The 23,365-nt window shown below is 42.5% G+C and overlaps 1 protein-coding gene across 1 annotated transcript in view; it reads left to right on the forward strand.

Annotated features, from left to right (window-relative positions):
* LOC124721523 (rapamycin-insensitive companion of mTOR) overlaps nucleotides 1-23,365 on the forward strand; it is a 277,266-nt gene that overhangs the window by 250,076 nt on the left and 3,825 nt on the right. Inside the window, exons 26-28 of the mRNA XM_047246541.1 lie at nucleotides 1,716-1,844; nucleotides 3,235-3,364; nucleotides 18,300-18,438. Of these exons, the coding sequence (XP_047102497.1) occupies nucleotides 1,716-1,844; nucleotides 3,235-3,364; nucleotides 18,300-18,438 (398 nt within the window). The remainder of the gene's footprint in view (nucleotides 1-1,715; nucleotides 1,845-3,234; nucleotides 3,365-18,299; nucleotides 18,439-23,365) is intronic.

Below are 23,365 nucleotides of genomic sequence, written 5' to 3' on the forward strand. Positions count from 1 at the left end.
CACACAGGCTTATTGTCATCTTCAGGTGGTTCCCGAAGACTGTTGCTCTGCTCTTGTCAACAGCCTATATCTGTTGACCATTACCCCCTCCATCACTCCCATCAGGGAGCTTTCCACAAAAGGACTCCGTGGAACTGATAAGCAGAAAATCAAGAGACCATCCTTTCCTGCTCAATGGATATTATGAACAGATGGGCAGCATTGCCATAGGGTGTCATCTGTTGCTGCTCTGATGAATTTGTTGAGGGAAGATTTCAAGGAGAAGGCCCTGAAGCAAGCACAACTAAAACCAACATGTTTCTACTCTTATGTGGACGACATGCTCATCATTTGGCCATGTGAGTGGGGCACCTTAGATGAATTTCTCCATCACCTCAACTGACTTCACCCCAGCATACAGTTTGCCACGGATGTGGAACAGAATAGTGCCCTCCCATTCCTTGATGTCCTGGTGAAACAGAAACCAGATGGCGAGCTAGGCCACAGTGTGTACAGAAAACCTACACAGACTGTATCGACAGTTATCCCATGGTCACCAAAACTCCCAACATGAAGCCGTTTTGCACACTTTTTTTTTTCACTGAGTGCAATCCATCTGCAATCAAGACAACCCTCCAACTTAACTGAAACACCTGGAAACAACATTCCAAAGAAATGGGTGCAGCAGAAAACAGATAAGGCCTGTGTTTAAGCAGATTATACCTAGACAATGGTAGGAAGAAAAAGAGATGCACAGCACAAACCACAAGCGTGCATACTGTTTATTGGCGATATCTCCAAGAAAGTCGGGAGAATCTTGGAGCAACATAATGTTAAATGTGTATTTTGTCCACCCCCCAAGACAGTGACACTACTAGTAAAGGGTAATTGAGGCCTTCGCACACCAGGTGTGACCAAATCTCCTGCTAGTGTGGGAAAACATACTTTAGGGAAACTAATGCGCAGTAAAAGAGAGGGGCCGTGCACACATACACCACACTGAATTACACCAGAGCATTAAATCATCCATGGCCAATCATAATATAAAAGCTGTAGATTACAACAAAATCAATATATGTAGGCAATCTTCCGCAATCTGGGATTGCATGATTATAATGGCCTTTGAAATTAGGGTCCAAGATGATGTAATGAATAAAGATATGGCCTACAACTGAGTCAGGTGTGGAATCCTGCCCTGAGCCAGAGAAAGTAAAGCATTCCTGTACAGTGAGGTCTGCACCTGATGATGATGACGATGACGACGACGACGACTGTGCAGACACTGGACAACACAGTTCACAGTTGGGCATCACCTCATCATCACTCCCTACAGTAGTGTCATGGACAGCAAATGGACAGAGTGATGGAGGGTGGCCAACATATATAGTATGCGCGCGCACACACACACACACACACACACACACACACACACCACAAAAATGGGGAGAGGAATTGGGATACCAAAGAAACTCTCCCAGTTCACATGGGTTTATTTAGGAACACAGATCAGGATGGCAGACTGAAACATTCACCCACTTTTAATTACAGGTGTAATGTTTCATAACTGGGGTAATTCTGTTCTGTTGTAATGTATTGAACACAGATAGTGTCCTGCTGTTTTTTACAGATTTCATTATGCAAATTTTCCAACAGACTGTTCGTGTACTGGAAGTAGTTTAGGCATTTATCAGTATTCATATCTATTCAGGTTCATTATGCTTTCTTTTACTTTACAGATACTGAAAGCAGCTGTGGTGGAGCTGATAGTCCAGTTATTTTAAATCGTAAAGGCCGGACCTGTAATGCTGCTATGCTGGTTGCTAACTCAGGTGGAAGTGTGGACAGCAACACCTATTTGGAAATGCGTATGTTAATACAGTTTGGTCTTGAATTGTAGGATGCTCAATGTATTCCATGACAGTCTTTTTTATGACTTGGTGTTCCCCCTAAAACATTGTTTTACTTCTATCTCCAACACCAACAAATACAAGTTTGTAATTAGAAAGTCCATATTTCAGATTTTGGGCTATAGTGATGCTGATAGTAAATTTCTCATGTCTTGATAAGTCACCCCAAGTGAATAAAAAGGTAACTCAATGACCAACACAGTGACTAGTTATCAGAAGGTACTTCATGTGCAGTGATACAGCTGTTCATAGAATGGTAAATGCTGAAACAAAAAATAGTGCCGTTTTATCATCTTTGAGTCTCACTAATAATATGATTCTTTGGTTAAAATATTTCAAAATTCATTATTTATTGTTCCATGATACTCCTGATGTTTCTATTGCTTCTACATTGTGTTACATTATTTTTGCTTTTAGTTTGTCTTACCAAATCTCCACATCCACTTAGTAAATTTCCCCCCAGTGGTTATATGCTTATTGTGCTGCTGTTAATGTCTTGTGTTGATTTCACTGACAGCCTACATGATTAAATGTGGAGAGCAGTGAAAGAACAGAGGTGCACTGTATTGCTTATAATATTAACTTGAAAGAGAGGCAGTATATAACATATGGTATATGAAATGACAGTTGATGGTTCAAAAGGCTCTGAGCACTATGGGACTTAACATCTGTGGTCATCAGTCCCCTAGAACTTAGAACTACTTAAACCTAACTAACCTAAGGACGTCACACACATCCATGCCCGAGGTAGGATTCGAACCTGCGACCGTAGCAGTCGCGCGGTTCCAGACTGAGCGCCTAGAACCGCTAGACCACCGCGGCCGGCGACACTTGATGAAGTACTACTTTAAATACCAATAAAATGCCATTGTAATTAAAGTGACAGGCAAACAAGTAAAGAGAAATCTGTCAACATTCATTGTGTAGGCCCAAGAGTGACATAGACTTCTGGCTTCATTTACGTATGGTAGATAGTTTCTTGGAAGACTACAGTTGTCAGATTCAGCAACCCCCCCCATCCACACACACACACACACACACACACACACACACACACACACAGCTACTACTACTACTACTACTACTACTACTCCCCCTCCTCCCCCCATCCCCTCTGCCTCCCCCCCATCCCCTCTGCCTCCCCCCATCCCCTCTGCCTCCCCCCCATCCCCTCTGCCTCCCCCCATCCCCTTTGCCTCCCCCCAATCCCCCCCCCCCCCTCTCTCTCTCAAACCTGTATTTTCTATTTTTGTACTGAAGAAGACATCTTGAACTTAAAGTATTTTAAATATTTACTTCATTTCTCAATAATCTATGCCTCTTAATGTTTTTTAAATGTTTTGTGCAGCGCCAACCCAACAAGAAGAAGATGAAGATATTGTCTTGAGCAAATCCTTCGTTCGGAAACGAATCTTAAAAAACATAGAACGTATGAGCAACCCAGTGTGGACCAAGATATCAAAGCAATCTTTGCTGCAGTAAGTAATTACATCTCATTTAATTTAAGTGCTTTTTGTGTGGGTTGTCCTAATCATTGTCATACTTGAAAAATGGTTCAACATTGTTATGTGAAAATGACTGTTGGATACTATAGGATGGAGTAGTGGTCTGCCTTCTGAAAACCTTCATAAAATTGATGTATTTAATTATACCATAAATTAGAAGTTATGAGATGTTTTAATTTTTGAAACTGATGTTTTACCCAGATTTTCACTCTCATACACAACATAGAACTAGTGGGATATGAGCAACAGCTCTTAAGCAAAAATGTAACATGTCTTACAGCACTGGGTAATACATGTATGAGATTTCATGCATCACGTTATTCCATGAAATGAGTTGGCAAAATATTTACATTGTAAGCATAACCTTTCTTATATTAATTTTTGTTTGTTTTTTACAGTGACATGAATAGAAGCAAGACCACAAGAGTTGAATATGACATAAGTGTGGTCACGTGCAGGGCACTACTTTTGTAATGAATATTTGTGACATGTACAAGATGTTGAATAACATTACATGACAGTTTAGATTGCACATTCATAATACAGGGTGTTTCAAAAAGATCCATCGGATTTCTCAAGACTATATCTTCTACATGAATAAAATTAGAAACTTCAGATGAATTTTTTAAGTTGTGCATAGAGGTGAAAAAAATCTTTGTTTTCAAAAGAACCATCTAATTATGTGTGCTCCACATGCATGAACATACAACCTTGGGGTGGATTCTATAATTACGGCCCCCTGCGGTTTCGGGGTTAAGAATAGGCCTGCAGTATTCCTGCCTGTCATAAGAGGCGACTAAAAGGAGTCTCAAACATTTTGGCCCTTATGTGATGGTCCCCTCTTGGGTTTGACCTCCATATTTCAAAATTATTCTGAAGAGTGAGCTGATTGGGGAAAAGTGCCTTACTTGGTGCATTGTATCCATCGTGCGTTGAGACCTTTAGCCAGCTTATTCATTGTTGCATTGCAGTCCCACCTGCTCTCCATCTCTTGGGCATGGATACATTCCTGGGTGCAATTTCCACCATGCACTGTGCACTGACAATGACCATGGACTACTTTTCAACTAATATCTAGCACAGTAGCCTGTCTGTTGTGGTGGGGCTGCCTTGTACCCTGTTTGTTGTAGCCCCCTGACAACACGGGGATCGCTCTACTGATGCTTGCACCGTTAACTCCCCATGTATGCCAAGGAGTAAATGCCTATCTCCCTGGGGCAACGGGACTCCCGGCATTGACCATGCTGCCAGGTGGCCCTTGATGTGGCTGGGTGGTGCCCGTGGGGAGGGCCCTTGGTCGGAGTGGGTGGCATCAGTGCGGATGACCCGCAATGAAGCAGAGTCTGTCATCTGTCGCTGGTCCTCAACCAGCAGTCTCAAAGCGAGGAAAGCATCAGTTCAATGTCAGGAAATGTGATTCGAACTCGTTCCCCTCCGTGGCCACACTCTGGGAGGAACGTCAGGCTAAAGAACACCATGAGCCATATTCACCCCGATTCCTAGTTTGTTTGCATTCTGATGGGGAATCTTTCACCACCTTGAAGCCTCAGTTCTTTGTTGAACATTTACAAGACAAATATGGCGAGGTGGACGGTTTGTCCAAGATGTGTTCTGGGTCTGTCCTAATTCGGACAGCATCATCTGCTCAGTCGAGGATGCTCCTCACCTGCGACCACCTGGGTGATGTTCCTGTCTCCATAATGCCCCATAAAAGTCTCAACATGGTCCAGGGTCTTATCTTTCACAAAGACCTCCTTCTGCAGTCCGATGATGAGTTGCGCGCCAACCTCGAGCGACGAGGTATTCACTTCGTCCAGTGCATATACAGGGGCCCGAAGGACAATAGGGTTGACTCCGGTGCCTTCATCTTGGCTTTCGAGGGGGACACCTTACCCAAAAAGGTCAAGGTGATGGTGTATCACTGCAATGTCCAGCCATACATCCCTCCCCCTATGCAGTGTTTCACGTGCTGGAAGTTTGGACATATGTCTTCCAACTGTAATTCCAGCCTTATATTCTGTGATTGTGGACGTCCTTCTCATCCTTACGCTCCATACGCTCCCCCTCCTGTCTGTGTCAACTGTGGGGGCACCACTCCACTTGCTCGCCGGAGTGCCCAGTTTTGCAGAAGGAATGAAAAATAATGGAATGCAAGACCTTGGATCGTATAACCTACACGGAGGCTAAGAAAAAGTTTGAGCAGTTAAACCCAGTCCGCATGTACGCTTCATATGCCGTCACAACTGCACAAGTTTCCAGTTCCTCAGTGACCACACCTGCCCCCTCAGCGGTGGGGGCTCCCCCTCTCACTGTTGCTCCCACACCTCCATCTTCGGGAGCAATGCCCTCCCGACCGTCGGGGCCGCCGGTCCCTGCATCTGAGCTGAAAGTGTGCCCCCCTTCTTCGGCCCCTCTCCCACCTACGGGGTCCCTTGGGGCTCTACCCTCAAAGGCCCCACACAGTGTACAAGTGGAAGTTAGCCAGTGGCTCAAGGAGCAACAGGCTGCAGGTTGAAGGGCTTCCCACTCTTTGACCTTACGTGATGCTGCTTCTGGGAAGCCCTCTCAGTAAACTTCGAAAGAGCGGCGGGGGGACAAACCAAAGATGAAGAAGAAGAAAGAACCCGTTCCACCGAAAGAGGTTCCGGTGGTCCCCACTCCACCACTACCCACCAGTTCTGCCTCTGAGGACGAGGTGGAGCTTCTAGTGTCCCTTGAGGATCTAGCTCTCGCCGATGCCTCCGATAAAATGTTCCTAGCCATTAGTCCTCCACCAGTAGCAGCAACTGACTCTGGGGAGTAACCTGCATTCTCCATCCTTCCATGCCTTCACAGAACACAGAAAGCATTATCCTGCAGTGGAATTGTGGTGGTTTTTTCCACCACTTGGCTGAACTAAGGCAGATTTTGAGCTCAACACCTGCTCTCTGTATTGCACTCCAAGAAACCTGGTTCCCAGTAATGTGGTCCCGCCTCCGGCCATCCTGATTTAGGTTTTCCGTGATTTCCCTAAATCGCTTCAGGCAAATGCCGGGATGGTTCCTTTGAAAGGGCACGGCCGATTTCCTTTCCCATCCTTCCCTCACTCGAACTTGCGCTCCGTCTCTAATGACCTCGTTGTCAACAGGACGTTAAACACTGATCTCCTCCTCCTCCCAGTAATGTGGACCCCTGCCCTTCATGGCTATCGGGGTTTTTATAAAAATCGGACTGACTGTAACAGGGCATCAGGTAGCGTATGTCTGTATACCCTTACCTCTGTTTACTCTGAATCAGTGCCTCTTCATACAGCTTTAGAGGCTGTTGCTGTGAGGATAAGGACAACCTTGGATATTACCGTCTGTAATGTCTACCTTCCTCTGGATGGTCAAGTACCTCTTAATGAATTGGCTGCTCTGATTTCCCAACTCTCGCTACCATTCCTACTGTTGTGGGACTTCAACGCCCATAACTTCTTGTGGGATGGCCGGGGTAGAGATGTCGAGAATCTTCTCTCTCAGCTCGACCTCTGCCATTTAAATACAAGAGACCCCACACATTTCAGTGTGGTTCATGGCACTTATTTGGCCATTTACCTCTCGCTTTGCAGCCCAGGACTTTCACCATCCGTCCACTGGAGGGTTCATGAAGACTTGTGTGGTAGTGACCACTTCCCAATCTTCCTGTCACTACCCCAGCATCACATTTCTGGACGTCTGCCGCGATGGCCCCTTAATAGGGCCAATTGGCTGGCTTTCACATCTGCTGCCACTGTTGACACTCCCGCTCATGGCTCTATTAATCTGGTGGTCGAGCAGGTCACTGCGTCGATCATATCAGCTACAGAACTCGCGGTTCCTCTTTCTTCCTAGTGCCCTCGGCGTAAAACTGTGCCTTGGTGGTCGCCGGAAATCGCTGAGGCCATCAAAGAGCGTAGGCGGACCCTCTAACGACATAAGCGGCATCCATCATTGAAGACACTCATTCTTTTTAAGTGGCTCCGTGCCCGTACCCATGCCCACTGCCTGATACAACGACAGAAGTAAGAGTGCAAGGAACGATATTTTTCCTCCATTGGTTCTCGTACGCCTGCCTCTCAGGTGTGGACTCGGATTTGCCGTCTTTATGGTTACCCGATCCCGCTGGGGGTGCCTGGGATTTCAGTAAATGGGACAGTGTGCACCGACTCCGGTGAAATTGCCGAGTTATTTTGCTCGGTGTTCTGCATCTACAAGTTATCACCAGGCTTTTCGTTCATTGAAAGATCGGGCAGAACAACAGCACTTGTCTTTCACATCACACCATCCTGAGCCATACAATGCTCCTTTTAATGAGTGGGAATTCCTCAGTGCCCTTGCCCATTGTCCTGACACAGCTCCAGGCCCTGACCGAATTCACTCCCAATTTCTCAAACATCTGTGTGTGGCCTCACTGCATCAGATTCTGTATATCTTGAATCGCATCTGTGGCGAGGGAGTGTTTCCGTCCCAGTGGCAAGACAGCGTCATCGTCCCAGTGTTGAAACCTGGGAAGAACTCCGCAGTGTTGGACAGCTACCGCCCCATTAGCCTCACCAATGTTCTCTGCAAATCACTCAAACGAATGGTGAGCCAGAGGTTGTGTTGGCTCCTGGAGTCTCGGGGCCTTCTGGCTCCATCCCAGGGTGGTTTCCGCCGAGGCCACTCGACGACAGATAATTTGGTGTGCCTTGAGTCTGCCGTCCAAAGGGCTTTTTCCAGGTGCCAACATCCGGTAGACATCTTTTTTTATTTACAGAGGGCCTACGACACAACCTGGCATCACCACATCCTTGCCACATTGCACGAGTGGGGCCCCCGTGGCTCGCTCCCAATTTTTACATGGAACTTTCTCTCCCTACGTGCCTTCCATGTTCAAGTAGGAGGCTCCTTTAGCTCCTCCTGTATCAAAGAGAATGGGGTCCTGCAAGGCTCTGTATTCAAAATTCCACTGTTTTTAGTCACTATAAATGGCCTAGCAGCAGCTGTAGGGCCGTCATTGTTGCCCTCCTTATACGTTGACGATTTCTGCCTTTATTTCAGCTCCTCAACCATTTGTGTTGCTGAATGCCGACTACTACAGGGAGCCATTCGGAAAGCGCAGTCATGGGCTCTCGCCCATGAGTTTCACTTCTCTGCCGACAAGACCCGTGTTTGGCACTTCTGTCGGCGATGTACAGTCCGCCCTGACCCTGCACTTTTTCTTGATGGCCATCTACTACGGGTATCACTTTTTAGGACTGGTTTTCGATGCCCGACTAACATGGCTCCCCCAAATTTGTCAGCTGAAGCGAAAGTGCTGGCGGCATCTTAACGCCCTCCACTGCCTGAGCAACACCACTTGGGGGGCAGATCGCTCTACATTGCTGCAGCTCTACAAAGCCTTAGTTCAGTCACTACTCGACTATGGGAGTGTAGTGTATGGTTCATCAGCACCCTCAGCATTGCAGCTGCTTGATACTGTGCACCACTGCGGGCTCTGTCTTTCAAATGAGCCCAGTGGCCAGTCTACTAGTGGAGGCTGGAGTCCCTCCACTGCACATCAGGCGCTGCCAACTGACTGCCCACTATGCGGCACACGTCCGTAGCTCTCCTCAGCATCTGAATTACCGTCTTTTGTACCCGAGCACTGTGATTCATCTCCCGGAACGGTGGTCTCAGTCAGGGATAACGATCGCTGTACGTGTCCGTTCCCTACTATTGGAACTCGAGTCCTTTCCTTTCCAGCATCTCGTGCGGGTCCGTACACATATGCCTCCGTGGTGTATGCCTCGGCCAAAACTACGGCTGAACCTATCACGTTTTCATAAGGACTCTGTTCCTCCTGAGGCACTCCGCAGTCACTTTTTATCTATCCTTGGCGAATCCCGGGGTTCTGAAGCCACCTATACTGACGGCTCGCTGGTTGATGGTAGCGTAGGCTTTGCCTATGCTCACTCAGCCTGTATCAAACAGTGCTCCTTGCCAGATGGCAGCAGTATCTTCACTGCCGAGCTAGTGGCCATCTCTCGTGCCCTTGAGCACATTCGTTCCTGCCCCGGTGTGTCCTACCTGGTCTGCAGTGATTCGCCGAGTGGTTTACAGGCCGTTGATCAGTGCTACCCACGCCATCCTCTGGTAACAACTATCCATGAGTTGGTTTATGCCCTTGAACAATCTGGTCGATCAGTAGTCTTTGTATGGACCCCAGGGCATGTCGGCATCCCGGGCAATGAGCTCGTTGACAGACTGGCCAAACAGGCCACTCGTAAGCTGCTTCTGGAGACTGGAATACCCAAACCTGACCTCCGATCGGTGTTACGCTGCAAAGTTCTCGGGATTTGGGATGCTGAATGGTGCAGCTTAGTTTCGCCCAATAAACTCCACGCCATCAAGGAGAGCACAACTGAGTGGAAGTCTTCTCTACGGCCTTCTCGCAGGGACTCTGTGGTCCTCTGCCGCCTTCACATCGGCCACACGTGGCTGACGCGTGGCTGTCTTCTCTGGCGTGTTGTTGCTGTGGTTCACGTTTGACAGTGATCCACCTTTTGGTGGACTGTCCACATCTCGCTGCCCTAAGACGGAACTTTAATCTCCCTGACTCTCTTCCTTCTATTTTAGGAGACATTGCCTCCACAGCTAACTTGGTTCTATATTTTCTACATGACGCTGGTTTTTATTCTTCAGTTTAAGTTTTATTTCCTGTCCTTTGTCTCCCTGTGCTTTCTACCCTTGTCCTTTTAGGTTAGAGATTTTAATGTGTTGCAGAGTGGCTGTCTCTTCCTTTTTTATCCCCGTGATCAGCCATCCCAGGCCATCTGCTTTACTGTTTTAAGCTCTTCTGCCTGTTTCTTGTATGTCTGTGCTTTTCCTGACTTCTGTTGTCCCTAGTGTGTTCAGCTTTGTGTTTTTACTTTTTGTCCATCTCGAACTCCTGTGGTGTCTCCTGTATGTTTTAAGTTTTATCCCATGGACTTAGTTCAATGGAACAAGGGACTGATGACCAAGTAGTTTGGTTCCTTTATACTTCAAACCAACCAACCTATAATTACGTTTAGGTTTTCATTTATACAGTATAAATGTTCAGTATACCTTCCACTGGATGCTCAGTAAACATCCACACAATAGTTAAAACTTGGCCCATGCTTCTGTGTCAATGTGGGTTACCACATTAACTGCTGGTACTTTGCAGCATCATACTTGACCCAAATTTGTCCGAAGGGGAGATACATACGTGGAGTTTTCTCAGACTGCCACAAAAACCTTAGTAAAATCAGGTGATTTTGGATACCAATGGTGCAACGAGAGATCTGCATGCCCTATATGGCTGATCCATTATTCAGGTGGCTCATTGTTGAGAAATACTGTTCTTATATTTGTCAGTGTAGTGGTGTACCATATTGCTGAAAAATGATATTTCTGGCATGTTCAGTTAATTTTGATAAAAGCCAGCTATACAACATATCGAAGTATGTGATTCCTGTCCTTCTCTGGAAAAAGGACAGAGCTTTTCTGGCAAAATTGTGCAAAACAAATGGTGCTATGAAGTCTGTCTCTTGTGCTCGACTATCTACATCTACATATACACTCCACAAACCACTATGGAGTGCATGGCAGAGAATACTTTCCATTGTACCAGTTATTAGGGTTTCTTCCCGTTCCATTTACATGTGGAGTTCGGGAAGAATGATTGTTTAAATTCCTCTTTGCATTCTGTAATTAACCTAATATTGTCCTCACAATCACTATGTGAGTGATATGTAGGTGGTTGTAGTACATTGTTAGAGTCATCGTTTAAAGCCAGTTCTTTAAACACTGTAAGCAGACTTTCTTGGCATATTTTACGTCTCTCTTCAAGAGTGTCAAGTGAATTTCTTCACTGCTGCTGCAACACTCCCAACACTCCCCCATGGGGCAGACAAGCCTGTGACAATTCATGCTACCTGTCTCTGTGTATGTTCAATTTGGTATGGGTCCGACACATTTGAGCAAAATTCTAGAACAGATAACATGAGTGATTTGTAAGCAAACTCCTTTGCAGACTGATTGCATTTCCCCAGTATTCTACCAACAAACAGAAGTCTACCACCTCCTTTACTCATGACTGAGTCTATGTGATAATGCCATTTCATATCCCTACAAAGTGTCACACCCAGGTATTTGTATGAGTTGGCAGATTCCAGCTGTGATCCATTGATACTATAGTCATAAGATACTCTTTTTTCATTTTGTGAAGTGCACAATTTTACTTTTCTGAACATTTAAAGTAAGTTTCCAGTCTTTGCACAACTTTGAAATCTTGAAGATCTACCTGAATATTTATACAGCTTTTTTTAGGCAGTATTTCATTATAGATAACTGCATCATCTACAAAAATCCTGAGGTTCTTATTAATATTATCTGCGAGGTCATTAATATACAACATGAACAATAAGGGTCCCAACACACTCCTCTGAGGCACACCTGAAGTTATTTCTACATCTGACAAAGACGTTCCATCCAAGATAACATGCTGTGTCCTCCCTACCAAAAAAGCCTCAGTCCAATCACAAATTTTGTTTGATACCCCATATCATCTTACTTCCAATAATAAGCATAGATGACCGAGCGAGGTGGCGCAGTGGTTAGACACTGGACTCACATTCGGGAGGACGACGGTTCAATCCCGCTTCCGGCCATCCTGATTTAGGTTTTCCGTGATTTCCCTAAATCGCTCCAGGCAAATGCCGGGATGGTTCCTTTCAAAGGGCATGGCCGACTTCCTCCCCTGTCCATCCCTAATCCGATGAGACCAATGACCTCGCTGTCTGGTCTCCTTCCCCAAACAACCCAAACCCAAGGCCAAGCTCCAATAAGCATAGATGTCGTACTGAGTCAGATGCTATTGAGAAGTCAAAAAATACTGCATCTACCTGGCTGCCTTGATCCAAAGCTTTCAGTATGGCATATAAGAAAAGTGTGAGGTAGGTTTTGCATGATTGATGTTTTCAGAACCCATGCTGATCGGCATGGAGGACATTGTTCTGTTTGAGATACCTCATTATGTTTGAGCCCAGAGTATATTCTAAGATTCTACAACAAACTGATGTCAAGGATATTGGATGGTAGTTTTGTGGATCACTTCTACTATCCTTCTTGTAAACAGGTGTGACTTGTGCTTTCTTCCAACTTTTGGGCACAGTTTTTTGTTTTAGGGATCTGTGATAGATTATAATTAGAAGAGTGTCTGATTCAGCTGCAGATTCAGTATAGAATCTGATAGGGATTCCATTGGGCCTTGGAGCTTTGTCCAATTTTAACAATTTTAGTTGTTTCTTGACACCATTGCCACTAATACTTATTGCACTCATCTTTTCACTGGTACAAAAATTAAATTGGTTCACTTCTCCTAGATGTTCTTTTATAGATGAACATGTCAAAATGGAATGAAACATTTCAGCTTTTGTTTCGACACCCTCAACTTCAGTTCCAGTCTCATTTGCGAGCGATTCGACACTAACTTTGGTGCCACAAACAGCCTTTACATATGAGCAGAATTTCTTTGGGTTTTGTGAAAGATCATTTGACAATATTCTGCTACAGTAGTCTTTGGAGGTTCACACATTGCTCCCTTGACAGGCAAATGCATTTCAGTCAGCATCTCTCTATCTATAGCACTGTGCTTTGTTTTACATCTATTATGCAGTAGTCCTGTTTCTTTAGGAGTTCCTTCAAAGTGACTGTATACCATGGAGGGCTGCTCCCATTATGAACTGTTCTGCTTGGTACATACCTATCAAGTGCACAGTCATCTAGTCTTTTAAACTTGAGCCATAGTTCCTCTACATCGTCCTGTCTTGTGCTTAAAGTTTCAAGTTCCTGATTGAGATATGACTCCACAGTTCTTTATCTAGTTTACCGAACATATATATTTTTCCACTTGTTTTAGTTATCCTTTGTACATCGGTAATCATTGTTGCTACAGCTGCGTCATGGTCATGATACCAGCTTTGATGTGGACATCCTCAAAGGGGTCTAATGGCATTTGTTGCCATTAGGTCTAATACATTTACATCATGAGTGGAGTTACAAACTATCTGTTCTACGTAGCTTTCAGAGAAGGCATATAGTAATGTTTCATAGTCCATCATTAACAAAACTGTAATTTCCCAGTTGATTGTTGGGTGATTAAAGTCTCCACCGATAGGTACACTGTGAGTGGGGAACTTACATACAAGCGAACTGAGCTTTTCTCTAAAGTTTTCGGTTACGTCAGGAGGTGAGTCTCTTGGGTGATAGAAGGATCCAGTTACCATTTTAAGCACACCACTGATGCTCGAGTCTTGCTCAAACATGCAGCCTCGATTTCTATTTCGGCAGATTTGAGTTTCTTGTCTAATGCAATGAATACACCAGTTCCATTTCCCATTAACCCATGCTATTGATATACATTTAAATTTTCCCCAAAAACCTCACTGCTATCCATTTCAGGTTTCAACTCACTTACTATTACTAGTATTATGTGAGCTTCACTGTTTTTCAGGAGCTCTTCAAACTCTGGCACTTTGTTGTGAATGCTTTGACAGTTAACTTCTAAGATTTTAATACTCTTGCCTGGGGGGGGGGGGGGGGGGGAGGCATTCTTTTGAATCTTACACTTATGCTTCTGGGTCTCCTACAGCACTTGTTATCTGGACAGGATAAAGAGTCGCCTAATCTAAAAAACCCGTGTATGCACCCCACACACAGGCAGCTACATCTGTAGCACAAACTGATGTGTAGTGCACCCCTACAGTTGTCAACCATATTACACAAGTCCAGGAAGTTGCCACCTAGATTGTCAGAACCTTCAAAGTCTCTGGTTTACCCCTTCCTCTCAACTAAGAACCAGGGGGGCCACGATCAGTTCTGGGGACAATACTGCAAATCATGAGCTTCAGTGAAACTTCATCTGCGAGGCTGATCTTCTCAGACTTTCTTGCCAGTCACTGGAATGATGCAACTGTGACCTTGGAGCCCAGATTACAGGCATCATTTGTTCTGACATGTGCCACAGTCTGCAGTTGGGTGCAGTGTAATCCCTCAGTAGTTGCTGGAATAGCATCTTCAACAGGTTGAATGAGGACCCTAAGCGTACACACTGATTGCACCTGGTGTTCCTTCCTGTCCATTGCTTCTATTTCCCTAATGGGGACCATTATTCGCCATACCTTTGAACTTCCAACGAGTGATAGATCCCTACCCTTTTGCATCTGCCATCTCTTGACATAGGACTTAACAGTTTCAGTGAAAGACAACACTTCGAATTAGTTGGTTAGGAGAATCAGTGTAACACCCTGAGCCATCCCTGATCACTGTGTCCCCTGCATAGGACACCTAGATCTACCATTGACACACCACTGGCAATCAAGTAGACAAGTAAGGACAGATCTCATACTTCCTGAAGAGGAAACAGGGCCTACAGGAGAGGGTAATACTTGAGGTATCTAATATATCACAGATACCGGTACATGACTCTCAGGAAGGAACTCTCCCAACACAGCAATTTGCAGCTGCCACCAATCATATGACAGTTGCCAGGGCAATTTTCACCTGCTTGCGAATGTCAACTAACTCATCCCATGTTCAAAAACAGTGTTCACAGTGGGGCTGCATTGTAGCTGGTGTAAAGTGTTACAACACTGTGAACAAATAACTTTACACTTAGCCATTGAACGTGTTCAGCTAAAAAATTACTAATTCCCTACAACAGTTGAAGCAAATATACAAATAGAGATTTCTATTAAGGCAACCGAAAAACCTGTGGTAAGAATTACTGGTTTCCTAAAACTTTTTGAGTTTAATTATATTCGGTAACAAACTCAAAAGAGAGTTAATTTACAATAAACATAGGTAATATACACTCATCATGAAAGGGAAAACTTAGATGTAATACACTATCTTAGTTACAGTATGTGCTACACTAACTAAATCATAAATACTGATTAACTGCTAATTAGTTTATGCACAACACAGTGCTAACTTCTTAATATTCTCTAAAATGAATGTTTACTTGCGTTGATATACACTGAAATTCGGGTTATCTATTCTTTCCCATTAACTGTGAATGACAAATGATTTGCTACAAAATAAGTTATCCACAACACCCGTATCATGAAAATTTAAGAAATATAGTTTTGTAAGCATCTGAAAATTCCCAAAAATAATCTGTTTCTCATGTAATTATTTAATAAAATTAGAGAATAATTGTTCTAAATGAAGATGGGCTTATTGTTTCCAAAAAAGTGTACAAATAAGTTTAAGCCTACAATTGAAGATAACATTATGAGTTTATTATGTCTCACAAATGTTTGAAATTTCATAATACACACATCAAAAAAAAGTTTTGCATCACCTCAGTTCCCAGAACTCCTGAAGATAGTCATTAACTGTGGGTATTGTATCACAGACACAGTCCCTTTGACTGTTGAGATGTCACTAAACGCGCCCAAAAATGTAAACAACCATGCATGAGCAGTGCCTATTAGACAGTGGATGTCCAACATCCAATCAGTTCGTCATTCCACCAGGTGGGAGGTACACGGCTCATGTTGTCTGTATAGTTCAACCATATCTAGACTGTCAATACCGTGGTTCAATCGTGCGTGCATTGTTACTTCGTGTCAGGAAGGGCTCTCAACAAGCGAAGTGTCCAGGTGTCTCGGATGGAACCAAAGCGATGTTGTGATGACGTGGAGAAGATACAGAAAGACAGGAACTGGTGATGACATGCCTTCCTCAGGTCGCCCAAGGGCTACTACTTTAGTACCAACAGATTATGGCTCGAAGGAACCCTGACAGCAACGCCACCATGTTTAATAATGCTATTCGTGCAGCCACAGGATGTCATATTACGACTCACACGGTGCACAATAGGCTGCATGATGTGCAACTTCACTCCCAATGGCCATGGCGAGGTCCATCTTTGCAACCACGACACCATGCAGCATGGTACGAATGGGCCCAGCCACATGCCGAATGGACCGCTCAGGATTGGCATCACATTCTCTTCATCGATGAGTCTCACATATGCCTTCAACCAGACAATTGTTGGATACGTGTTTGGAGGCAATCCAGTCAGGCTGAATGCCTTAGACACATTGTCCAGCTAGTGCAGCATGGTGGAGGTTTCTTGCTGTTTTGAGGTGGCTTAACGTGGGGGTCAGCATACGCCGCTGGTGGTCATGGAAAGCGCTGTAATGGCTGTATGATACGTGAATGCCATCCTTCGACCGATAGTTCAACCATATCAGAAGCATATTGGTGAGGTATTCGTCTTCATGGATGACAATTTGCACCCCCATCATGCACATCTTGTGAATGACTTCCTTCAGGATAACGACATCACTCGACTAGAGTGGCCAGTGGCCAATTGAACGTACCTGGGATAGATTGAAAAGGGCTGCATATGGACGACGTGACCCCCAACCACTCTGAGGCATCTACGCCGAATCGCTGTTGATGAGTGGGACAATCTGGACCAACAGTGCCTTGATGAACTTGTGGGTAGTATACCATGACGAATACAGGCATGCATCAATGCAAGAGGATGTGCTACTGGATATTAGAGGTACCGGTGTGAACAGTAATCTGGACCATCACCTCTAAAGGTCTCGCTGTATGGTGGTACAACATGCAATGTGTGGTTTTCGTGAGCAGTAAAAAGGGTAGAAATGATGTTTATGTTGATCTCTATTCCAGTTTTCTGTACAGGTTCCGGAACTCTGGGAACCGAGGTGATGCAAAACTTTTTTCATGTGTCTATATCACAATAAAAAAAGTATTGATACAATCAATGAAAGATTATGCAGCAGCAATGTGAAGCATAAAATATGTGAATCTGGACTGTCAGACCAGCACATTAATCTGCCACACACAAAGGAAAGTTCCAAAGTCTGTTTTGACATATAAATAAATGTGCAAATCACATGGATCTTTTACTTAGCTAATTCTATGACAACTTCTATACTGGTGTACTGAAGATGAACACTGTACAGTTTATCTCAGTCAGTATCATGAAAGTGTACACCACCAACATAGCATGAAAGCCTGGAGCAACTAACAATGATACGTAGCTCTTCAGTAACTCATATTCTTGCATTGTGGTGTTTCACTTTTTCACTCAAATGGAACATAGCCTAATCACTGAACACTAAACTTGAAAAGGAAATTATCTTCCATGCCCAGAATGAATCCACAAAACTCTACACATTGTTGTTTATCACTGTCCCCAAGGGCTTCTAACAGTTGAGTTCTCTGTGATTTAAAACACAAATGTCACAGCAAAACACCCCAGAGAGACACATGAAGAATGACTAACTCTTGGTTGGCACAACAAGTAGATTTCTGGCAACTAGAAAACTCATGAAAAGTGGAGTTATGTAGGAAATTCTTTTATACTCCTTATGTGTATATTTTTTTCATAATTGACTGTCATTTACAACTGATTATTGAAAAGAATAACATATACATGCAAAATTGATGAAAATATATCCACATAAAGGATAGACAAGTGTTTACACCACAGCTGGATCAAAATGCACCCATTTTAAAAAAATGATGTGAAATGCATCCCTCACTGTGTGTTTTGATGAATTTCAATATTTTGTAAGTTATAGGGTTGAAATGTCACCATTATAACAGCTCCAATCATGTGTGAGTTCTATTTAATAGGAATATTTTGTTTCACAGTCTTGTCATATCATTATTCTAGCTGTTAACTAATATGCCAAAGTATTTCTAATGTCATCATTTTATTGAAATATTGTGTGGATTAAATAGAACCCACAATGAGTTAAGTAGACTGCAGCTAAAGTCTACAGCAACAATGTATAATATGTTTGATATTCTTTTGTATTTTTTACTCCTAATTATCTCGAAGTTAATTGTATTGCTGATTTTGGATTATTTTTCAGATTGAAACAAAAATATCCAGCAAGTTTCCAGGATGTTTGTCTGTACTCAGAAGTATCCTATAAGTTGGCCCATTCTACATATCGTCTTATGGCACGGCGTTTTATCCAAGAACTTTTCCTCGACTTGACTTTTGATGTGGTATGGAAAATTCATTTGAAGTAAAACTATTTCTTAACAGTAGGTTAAAAACCTCCTTCATTCCATAAACTGACAATTAAGAAGATATCCTTTATGTTTGAAATATTTGCAAAAAAATGTGACAGTTACACTACATACAACTGTACTTTTTCATATTATCTTCCCTGTAGAAGATCTTTGCAACAGTTTCATAAAAGTGGTATATTTTTAGCACTATGACCTCTAGTGTTCCTACCATGTGGCATGGTACATGGTTCACCCTCTCCCATTGTTAATGCATTAAAACTCAATACTTACTTGTTTGTGCAGTCATATGTATATTAATGACAGTACAGAGCCAGGTTACCCTTCATAGGAATATAGCACATACAGTGATGTGTGAATGTGTTGTGTGATGCTGTTAATTGTGGTGTATGAGAACTACAAACGAAGTTAATGTGAATGCACTTGCTGAGATACTTTCAGCGGAAGGGGTCTGGGAAGAGGTCTGCAAGCAGCAACAAGAGAGTTTTCTGAACATGTTTTGTTGGATACAGGCTGCCACAGTGAGCTCGAATGGTCAATGTGCTGAGTTATATGCTGTTGTGCGCCTAGTTATATGCAATTGTTTGTTCATGAAATGAGATCTGTCGTGTCAAGCATGTTTGTCTTGTAATTTGAAAATCACTTATTTTGTCAACATAAAGACATATATATTTATCTTTATGTGATTTTACTTCAGGAAAGTTCACATTTGCACCTGTGTTTGCTTGAGCTCTAAATATATTTTGAGAATTCTGCCTTGAGCAAAACACAATGGCTTGTTTCTTATCTCTGTGCCCACATATGTTGTGCCTTAGTGTTATTACAGCATCATCAGTGAGTTTCCATGTATTCATAACAGTATGTTTTGTTGTTAATATTTCTGTCTGTTTTCTGCAATACAACTGGTATTGTCACAGAGTTTGTAATTGGCCTCTGCTTCTCGCCAAATTTAAATGTGTCTTTTTATCACTTCACAAGTTGAAACTTTATATGTTATTTAGATAAAGCTTTTTTTGGTGATTTTATTTTCCAGTAGACCTACTTCACTTTTCCATGGTATTGCCATTCACTTGTAAGCACTTATAATTTTGCACTAGCTTCTTCAACTCCTCCACATAGAAGTTGTTTGCCTGGGTAGTGAACCATTTTAACAGTGGTGGTCTTAAGTTCCTCATCATCTTTAAACTATTGTCCACCAAGGCATTTTTCAATTGCAAGAAGAGGTAATAGTCATTGAGTGTGAAGTTGGGATTGTAGAGTGGATGCTGAATAAGTTCCCAATGGAAATGCTTGTAAGAGCAGAGGTGTGTGAACATGTGTTTTTGTGGATGAGAGCTATTGTGGATGATAGTTGTGTACATGCCAGTTTTGGGCAATACGTTTCAATTTGGTGAGTGTTTTGCTGTAATTGCTGATTCACATTTCATTAAATTGACCAGCAGAATCCCTATTTCATCCTAGGAAATGATAGCCATGATTTTTCGATTCAAGTAAAGAGATTACTTGAATTTTTCTGATTTTGCAAACCTGATTAGGGCCATTGTGTTGACTGTTGTTTTGATTCTGTTTGGTGTAGGATATTCATATCTCATTGTCTGTAACTATGTGGGAAAACAAACAATTTACAGCTTGTCCATAGCAATCCAAAAACACCTATCCATTTGACATTTTTTGCTCTTTTTGTTTGTGCATAAACATTATCAATGGGCACATTGGGCAAAATTTGCAATATCTAAGCTTTTACATGATAACAGTGTAAATAGTATGCATCAAACATGAGGAAATTCAGCATGCAGAGCACCAGTCGTCAACAGATAACAGTTTTTGGTCCACTTGTTGCACGGTTTCATTAGTCTTGATACTGGACCAGTCACTTGGATCTTCATCATTCACATTTGTATGGACACTTTTAAGTCTCAGCACCATTGTCTAACCTTTCCTTTACTCACTACTAAGGCCTATAAACTAGACAAACTTACAGGATGCACTGTGTGACTGACAATGAGTTTCAAATCCATTATGATACATAGTCAGACAAGTACTTAATCAACACAGTGACTTTTGTGGCTTCTTAAACATATAATAAATGGTGCTTTATTCATGCTAGTTTGTTCTCAGCTGCCAACATTTTAATATAAGCAAACGGCTCTTACTTTTTAAATATTCATCGTACATCATCCTTCCAGTGCTGCAATAGTAGCAGACTTTCCTTGTAGTGGGAGTCTGTCCTAATCTTTTCACTATATAACATTGTGGCTTTAGATGGGTGCATTGTCTTCAGTCCTTCAGTCCTTTAGTCTTTGACTGAATATTGTCACTAGAAATGCACTTACAAATTGATGGAACAACTATAAGCAGCAAAAAGATTGAAATTTTGCAAGAGATAAAAATTGTAGATGGTGACCAAAGCTTTACTATACTAAGTATGTTCAGATGGATGTAGGTTGAATTAGTATGCAGAGATGAGAGACTTGTGCAGGATAGACTGGTGTAGAAAGTTACATCAGACCCCATCTTTGGACTGAAGATCACAAGCATAACCACCAACCATAAGATTTGTATCAACCGAGATGTTGAACCAAGATATTTTGAATAGAGCAGTACACTTCTTAACAACATTTGAAAGTTCTTAAAAAGTGGGTTCAGTAGTATACTTATTTTTTATGTTGAAAATTTTTGAAAATCTTTTGAGAAATGTAAACTTGATGGGCAAGGTGGCTGAAATCCACTATTGTGGTGTAAATACCACCACCTAGGGCTCAAACTCCAAGGCTCTGTCATTATGTCAACTCTTTCAACTGTTTACTTATCTACAATGCAGAATTAACAGGAAATAGCATGTATAGACCTGCCTGCTATGTTATAACTGCTCATTTCTTCTTAACCTTTATTGCATGCAGACATGTACACCAATAACGAAAAGCTACAATTTATTTGAGTAGCATATTGTCAGTATAATAAGGCAGTATAAAGATATCTACCTAGATTTCTAGTGTTACTCATGCCAGGATTTTGTATGCATCTGGACACTAATTCAAACAGCCAGACTGAGGCTGAAGAGGAGAGCTGTAGCTGACAGAGCACACAAGGAAGCTACTGTGGTTCTGTTGCTCATCAATTTGCACAGTTGCGTAAGACATATTTCCAAGGGATGTAGCACCAGCCAGATGTCTGTCATTCATATCTTTCATTGACATAAATTACACTCCATTCACCTGTCATTACAACAGGAACTCTTAGATTGTGACTTTAAACATTGTATTGAATTTTGTCATGCTACTCTGCAACACACGAGGAAAAATGGTAGTGTAAATTTCTGTAATATACAGTACTGAGCTACAGACAGTTCCTATTGGAATCTTCATGTGCAGTGGCAGTGGTTGTAGAGCATATGTGATTTCATTGTGATATCTCACTTCACCTCAGTCAGCCATGTTAAATGTAGGTCATTTTAACAGCTGTCCAGCTCACATTTCTCTTGTTCTAATACAAACAGTGACTGGAAAAAAATTTCCTGGTCATTGAGATAGGACAGAATCCTGCAGTTAAAGGCCAGCCAGGTACTCCTCACTCCTGTAGGTTTCTTTCTGTGGGGAGCACCTAGCTTTATTCTGTCATGAATCTCTAACCATAACTGATGTTATGCACCACTATATCATCCATTGAAATAATCTTGTATGTTCATCTGTGTCTCAAGCATTGATTGGAAATGTGTGTTGTAGCTGATGAGAAACAGTTTGAGCAGTTGCTAAAGTGAAGCATAACAACATCTTTTTTAAGGAAAGTATTTATTTTGTAGGAGACTGGTAGTTATCAAATCATAGTGAATGAAATACTCAGTTAATTGAATACACATGTCAGAGTAGTATCTTTATTCACAGTTGTGCATCAGGAGGGTGATAGAAAATAAGTGTCCAGGATGTACAGAGATCAACCTTCTATGGGATGTATGTATTACACTTCACAAAATGGACATTGTCAACAATCAAGAATTATTCAGAACAAGGCAATAACTTGCACCATGAACACCAAATGAAAAATGGCGCACCACGGTGGTCACAAATGTTCTCCCCATCGAGATCGACGGGGAACTCCTTGGAAATTACAAACCGTGCAGGACATTCAGCTCGATACTGACTCTTAAAGAATGCATATTGAACCATATTGGTGTAATGGGGTGCTGAGAACTGATGGAATGTAACCAAATGCAAAAAAGTCTGAGGTGGACCTTACCGCGAAACTGGCTATTTTTAAAGGCATAGCTGCAGATAGTGCGATAATATGTTTTATAGGCAAGGAAAAAACAAACATCTAGAGAGTGAATTTGTCCAGTGGTTCCATGTGGTATGAATTTCAATGTCACACACTTTTCAGGGGGGATAGTATGCTCTAAAGGAGTATGATTTTTATATGCAGATCAGAAATCATGCAAAAACAAGTCATTTTGACCAGCTATTGTCCAAAAGCAGTGCTCACACCATAGTTGTACTTCTCTTACACCCATTTTCCCACTCTTGCTGTGACATAAATATTTCCTACTGCCCTTGCACAAGATTATGCACACAAGAAAGAATCATAGGTGACAGAGCACCTCCAACTTCTCGCAGCACAGTAAATAACTTTCTAGCCAATTTACCATACAGATTAACAGTTGGCATAATTGATATGAATGCATTAAGGCACTGATATTAGTTGATCTTGATACAACTCTCCTGGTATCTTTAATTTCCAGGGTTCCTTTCATATGTATTTCCTTTTCAAATCCTGATTGGTTGGAGTTGAAAGCAAATTCCTTGCTGAACAATGGAATAAGTTTGTTTATCTCATCTACAAAATTTCAGGCTGATTCTGCAGTTTGCTGTGCATTGTCAAGTTGATGCTTTGTTTCAAATTTTGTTACCTT

Source organism: Schistocerca piceifrons, chromosome X (assembly GCF_021461385.2).
Source record: "Schistocerca piceifrons isolate TAMUIC-IGC-003096 chromosome X, iqSchPice1.1, whole genome shotgun sequence".
NCBI classification, from domain to species: Eukaryota; Metazoa; Arthropoda; class Insecta; order Orthoptera; family Acrididae; genus Schistocerca; species Schistocerca piceifrons.